This window comes from Poecilia formosa, unplaced genomic scaffold (assembly GCF_000485575.1).
Source record: "Poecilia formosa unplaced genomic scaffold, Poecilia_formosa-5.1.2 Scaffold191, whole genome shotgun sequence".
NCBI classification, from domain to species: domain Eukaryota; kingdom Metazoa; phylum Chordata; class Actinopteri; order Cyprinodontiformes; family Poeciliidae; genus Poecilia; species Poecilia formosa.
In genome coordinates, this window is record NW_006800130.1 from 370,948 (window position 1) to 377,102 (window position 6,155).

The 6,155-nt window shown below is 37.6% G+C and overlaps 2 protein-coding genes and 1 long non-coding RNA gene across 3 annotated transcripts in view; 2 read left to right on the forward strand and 1 right to left on the reverse strand.

Moving 5' to 3' along the window:
* LOC103147847 (retinol dehydrogenase 11-like) overlaps positions 1 to 694 on the reverse strand; it is a 7,091-nt gene extending 6,397 nt beyond the window's left edge. Inside the window, exons 1-2 of the mRNA XM_016678806.1 lie at positions 597 to 694; positions 467 to 561 (exon numbers count right to left, since the gene is read on the reverse strand). Coding sequence (XP_016534292.1) covers positions 467 to 539 — 73 coding nt within the window. The 5' untranslated portion in view covers positions 540 to 561; positions 597 to 694. The remainder of the gene's footprint in view (positions 1 to 466; positions 562 to 596) is intronic.
* A 3,378-nt stretch (positions 695 to 4,072) lies between these two features.
* The window catches only part of idh2 (isocitrate dehydrogenase (NADP(+)) 2), a 14,962-nt gene continuing 12,879 nt past the window's right edge, over positions 4,073 to 6,155 (forward strand). The window contains exon 1 of the mRNA XM_007566393.2: positions 4,073 to 4,280. Coding sequence (XP_007566455.1) covers positions 4,163 to 4,280 — 118 coding nt within the window. The 5' untranslated portion in view covers positions 4,073 to 4,162. The remainder of the gene's footprint in view (positions 4,281 to 6,155) is intronic.
* LOC107837941 (uncharacterized) overlaps positions 4,287 to 6,155 on the forward strand; it is a 5,483-nt gene continuing 3,614 nt past the window's right edge. The window contains exon 1 of the long non-coding RNA XR_001663993.1: positions 4,287 to 4,652. This is a non-coding gene — a long non-coding RNA (uncharacterized LOC107837941). The remainder of the gene's footprint in view (positions 4,653 to 6,155) is intronic.

Genomic DNA, 6,155 nt, shown 5'->3' on the forward strand with positions numbered 1-6,155 from the left:
CTTGCAAAAATATATGGAAATTTATATTTAAGTTTTGCACATTTACAGTCAACTTTTTAGTCATATAGTTAGAATACTGCTCTATTATGGAGAGCCTATTGGGTCTCTCGTTTAAGGCAAAGTTTTTGTTCATTAAAACTCCATAATAACCGCTCGTGTCACTGGCCGACTCGCGCGCCGGCTGACTGTCAAGGAACGTACCAGCTGTTAAACGACGTCCTCGAAGTGTAGTTAGTAATTTTTGTTAACCTTGTGTGCCATGTTTCCATCCATCAGATAATTATCATGATAAAAATCGAATGGCTCTGCAATGTTCGGAAATTCGTTTATTTCAATAAATATATTTTTGGAGCAGAGCCAAGTTACGAAAACATTATAGATGCAATACACGACTTAATGTTATTCATAAGTAAGTGGTTTATTTAAAACAAATTTTAAACAAAGACTCGGGACACCAGTACATTACCTGTAAGTGTGACCACAGCAATAGTTTTAGGGTACTCTAGCAAAAATGACCTTGTAGCGGTAATGACCTCCATTGCTTTAATATCGCTGTACTCCAATGGATGTAAAAGGAATAGCGGGCTCTGTTCAAGTCCGTTCAGCAAACCAGCACCAGAAAAGCAGGTTAAACAAGTTGTTACAACAAAACTCGTCTGCCACCTACAGATACGTAATACACAAAGGAAGTACCGCCCACTGCCACAATGCAATAAAGAGGAAGCTCATTGGCTGTCCATGTCAACGCGCCTGAAAAACAACGACAGCGTAAGCTTTATGAGGATACATATAAAAAGTCCTAAATAATTTTGATGATCCGTTGTTGAGATGTAGTCGTCGACTTAGGTCTATAAAAAAGGGGTCATTGTGCCTAACCTAATGTATAATAATATTAAGTATCGTTATTTATTTGTTTGTTTGTTTGTTTGTTTGTTTGTTTGTTTGTTTGTTTGTTTGTTTGCTTACAATATCACAAAAACTGTCTAATTTTGTGGGCAAACTACGTGAAATCCCAAATTTGTTCATTCGTTATTGAAATGTAACTAAGTGTTAAGGTGTAGGCTATAGAGAAGCAGATGTCTGATTCATTTATGCCATTCAATTTGATTGTATGATTTGCTCTGAAGTTATATGTAATAACTTCAGAGTCTAGGTATTACTTTTTACTACTCTGTTATTCTTCCAACAGCCTGTTTCACAAATTAATCACTAACAATTTTGCAATCAACATTTTCCCCACTAAGCTAACGTCTACAGTATATATAAAAAACAAACAAAAAAATTAAAACATGTTAATAAAAAAAAAACTTCAATGGCCGTTGATCTTATAGTAAAACCATATTTCAGCAACCCTTTCCCATGAATAGTAGTAATAAAATATCCCTGAAAATTAATAAATAAACAGTAGCAATAGATCACTGTCAAAGTATCAGTCATCCCATTATGAAGCATTGCTTGTAAACGTTTAGTGAAATTTTGCTATCCCACTGATGTATTGAGGAAAAAGAAAATATAGTGAAAGATAAATTGAAAGGATTACATCCCATGCAGCAATTTATTTTGCAAGGTAAGGTCAAGAGCAGCACACATAGTGCATGTTGCGAATTTGAGCCAGTAGAGGTCAGTGCAGGCTCAACAACAGATTAGCAGTGCTTCTCTGTGGACCCCAGCAGATGGAGCATCTGCATCATCTCCAACTTCCAGACAATTAGAATTTTTTATTTATTTATTTTTTTTATTTTTTTTTTTTTTATAGAAATTTTATTCTCAGCAGTCCAGTATGTTGAATTTGTTTTGATGCCAATTATGGTACATAGCATGAAAGGATGTTCTTAATTCCAACTACTACAAAGGGTTAGTTCCTGCGATTGTTTTAGTAGACAATAGCTGAAACCCACCAGTAAGAACAGTAGTAATAGCATTTGCCTACACTCTTGAATTCAACCCGAAGTCTGCTGAAAGCCTCAGCTGACTTTAAATAAAACATTTGCACTGTGCATACAGATGTGAGAAAAACAACAACAACAAAAAAAAAAAACACCGTGTCCTATCAAAAAGTCATGTCCTCCTCTGAACTTCAGAGCTCTGTGGAGTTTTCTGATATGAGTCTGGACGTGGGTTAAACACCTGACCTTGAGGTTAATAGTTTGACATCTGAGAAAATCTGGCGGAGTGTGAGCAGACATGTTAACTGACTGAGTCTTCAAGGACTATTGTCGAACATAAAGGATTATGCAATTGTTGCTGACCCCTATCTCCCTATTTCGTCATTACAGTCTCTCATTAAAGAGAGACAATCTGGGCACTTCCAGTTTTACTAGAAAACAACAGGTTTTGATATCTCCAGTCAGACATAGGCAGATTTAAATCTCTGAATTTTAATTTTATTTTTCAAATCACTACAACATCTATTCTCCCAGAGTGCGTCAGAGGTGACCCGACTGCTGGCACTCAACCAAACCTGTCATATGACTGCTCTGCTCACTTCACAGTCACTCTCCCATTATGGCAAGCTTCCCCTGCTAAAATTAGAGGGCCCTCTGCTGATACTTTTTGGAATGTGACTTTCCGGCTTGAATTCTACTGACGATTTATGATCAAGATAAATTTCACGGTGTTCCTGATATAATTTCTATTTAATTAACAACCAGTTTGCAAAAAAAGACAGAGAAATGAACTGAAAAAAAGGTTATGAATTTGACAGTTATAGTGTTCATAAAAAGGGTTTTATAAGCCTAAGAAATCAAGACTGTGGAAGAAAGCAAACATGACTAACATACTATGAAATAAAAATGAGTGCAGCAAGACAGAGAAATGTACACATTGAATGCAAAACCTTGCGACTGAAAGCCCTAGGAAGATATAGACTGTATGGCAGCTTTGTCTTATTGTAAGTGTGTGTGTGTGTGTGTGTGTGTGTGTGTGTGTGTGTGTTTAAATGTGATTATTAGAAACTTAGGCAGTAGATGAACACAAAGTAGTGCACAAAGTTAAAGGAAAATAATACACAATTTTCTGGGAGTGGAGAGGATCATAAACACATATCTGAAGGCAGGCAGCATGCATTTGTATTTCCCCTTCTAAGTCAATCATTTGTAGAAACAACTGCTGCAAATTGTTTGCTTCTCTAAAGAGGGAGATTTTTGTCCATTCCTCTTTGCAACATTTACATTTAGATCCTACATCCATTCAAACTGGATGGAGGATCTAAATGTATATTGCCAGGTGAAGGATGTGAAGAAGTTACTACTGTAACTAGATCTCCTCCATGCAACTAAAAAAAAAAAGAAAAAAAAAAAGAGAGAGAGAGAGAAAGACTTCTGGGAGTAGTTGAACTATGGAATACTCTTTGCTTTTATTTGAGTTGTATTATAACTTACTCATGCTACTCTTACTTGAGTAAGATTTCTGGCTGCTCTACCTATCGGAAGTAACCTCCCTGAATGAAGAGCAAGGTTTTAACAAAAAATGCACCAGACATAGATAGTTCATGTCAAAGTCAGTATTCTCATTTATACCACATGGCTTAATATAAGTATCAATCTGCTAAGCCTGATTTGTCATTTGGAAGATAAGTGATTATTTGGTAAACTGTAGATATTGTCACTGAAAGTATCTGACCCTGTTCTAATATACACAGAGTACCTGCAGTAAATATTGGGTTCAAATTTTAAATAAAAAAATAATTTGGAAAAATATTTTCTGTTTTAATTGATATTTTATATTTTTTATTTTTATTTATTATTTTTTTTATACTTTAAAATACCAAATTTGGCACACAACCTTTTTTATTTAAACTGTGAAATCAGATGTTAGTTTAGTTATTCAATACTTTATTATTTATCAAATACTTTTCTACTTTCTACTACTACTTTCTACTTTTTGCTTGAGTAAGAATATTTTGAACCACCATTTTTATTTACTCAACCAACCTTTGCAGATCTGTACAAAGTGCGGTATTATAACACGAGTGAGAACTTTTTTATGTCCTGGTGAATGTCTCTGACGTAGCGCTTAGCGTGTTCCACCGGGGAGGGCCAGAAGGGCGGTGCTGCTGACTCCAACTATATTGGAGCGATCATCAGAGCACATCGTCCCCTCTTCCCTTTGAGTTTCGTCGAGTGTTGACCGCAGAAGTGTTTTGGGCCCGGGAAAGAAAGACATGGCTGGATATTTGAAAGTTCTCAGCTCCCTTTCGAGGTCGGCCGGTGCGGCTCTCTCCAGAAATCCCGCAGTGCTTGCGCCGGCTGCAAATTGCCAGACTTTGCAACAAAGAAACTGTGAGTTGATGGAGATAACGGCGGGGGCGGACGTCCCCAGCATCAAATTTTGTTGTTGAATAAAATGGAGGTTTATAAAGCGCTGCATTTTTTATGTAATCAAAATGAAATGTGGATAGAGAAAGCAATGTCAGGAAGGACGGACGGCGTAATGAGACAGGCGTTTGAAGCCGCCGGCGCCGCGCTAACCTCAGCCATGCTAGCTTAACGTGTGTGCGGCTACTGTTAGCCAGCTGGGATGCTGTAAATAGCTTTAATGGCGCTCTTAGGTTAAGGCCAACGATGCTCCACAGGCCTGTTTAAATCTCCGAAACAGCTTTCCTGCTGCGGATTGTTCTGGTGATGACGAGGCGGATGTAAAAGTCGAGAAAGGTGAAGGGCAGGGCAATAAACCGAAAGCTGTCTTTGTATTTCTCTTTCAAACTTTGAGAAGCAACTGATGGATCACGTAAAGATTACGCGCTAACCTTGATGAATGACACGCGAACTACTTAATATCCGCCAACAAATCCTGCTTGTATCCCACGCAGCTCATAATCAAAACATTTTAGGTTACTTGCGGGGAAATTTTGCGGACAGTGTTAAAAAAAAACGGCTACAGATGACTCATAAGGATGTTCCGTTTTTAGCTGTCGGTGCGGTAATTCTTTTTATCGCATTCCTCTGCTCTAGGGGTCAACAGTGGGAATGTGCTTCAAAACCAGCTAAAGAAGCTGCTCAAGCACAAATTGATGAAATCGTACTCGGAGGTTTTGTCATTAGTTTAACTTATAGAAAAGTTTCCTCAAGGTCAGCCGATGCATACGAGAGTCTGTTACAGGGAGCAATGGCTGCCGCTGCTGCAGCTCAGGGTGTCCTACATGCTGTCTTCTTCTGGGTCACATCCAGGCTGCAGCACAATATCCTTACTCCAACATTTAATAAACTATATTGGGAAGACTGTTTAGATCTTCATCATGAGTATTAAAGTGTGTCATTTTTCGGACCACTCATAGCAAAGAGGCCTACATCAGGGAACCTTATTTATTTATATAGTAATTTCTGCTGTGAAAGTCATTCTAACTTTCACAGCTACACAAGAGATTAATATTTAAAGAGACACCTCGGCATTAAATTTTTTCTGCTGGACACTGTCGTTTGTTCTCCCCTTCATTTGAAAAACAGATATGTAGTTTTCATCTTTAAAGTATGATACTTTCATTCAACTTCTAACTTTGTAAGTTACAACTTGTGAAGCTAGACTTGCTTAACTTTAAGTTAGAACTTAGCCCTGACATTTAGTAACAGTTTTAAGTAAGGCTCGTAAAAGAACTAGATGTGCTGTTCTTCTGCAGAATGTCATTTAAATTCTTTTAGACTGACGTTCGAAAGGGCGACTATAACCCGTTTTTGTAAGGCTTGGGTTGTAGAGTGTTGAAGCAACATTAAAGATATGGTAACAGGAATGATTTATGTTCAAAACCTGCTAGATATAAGAGCTCAGCTAGGAAGTAGAGTGGGAGATGTCATGAGCACCTACAGATAAATAAAACCTGGCTTTGTCAGACCAAAAGTTTGTCAAACTATTAAAAACTATCATATCATAGCAATATGATATGATAGTTTTTAATAGTTTGACAAACTTTTGGTCTGACAAAGCCAGGTTTTATTTATCTGTAGGTGCTCATGACATCTCCCACTCTGCTGCCTAGCTGAGCCCTTATATCTAGCAGGTTTTGTACATAAATCATTCCTGTTACCATATCTTTAATACTGCTTCAACACTCTACGACCCAAGCCTTACAAAAACGGGTTACAGTCGCCCTTTCGAACGCCAGTCTGAAAGAATTTAAATGACATTCTGCAGAAGAACAGCACATCTAGTTCTTTTACGAG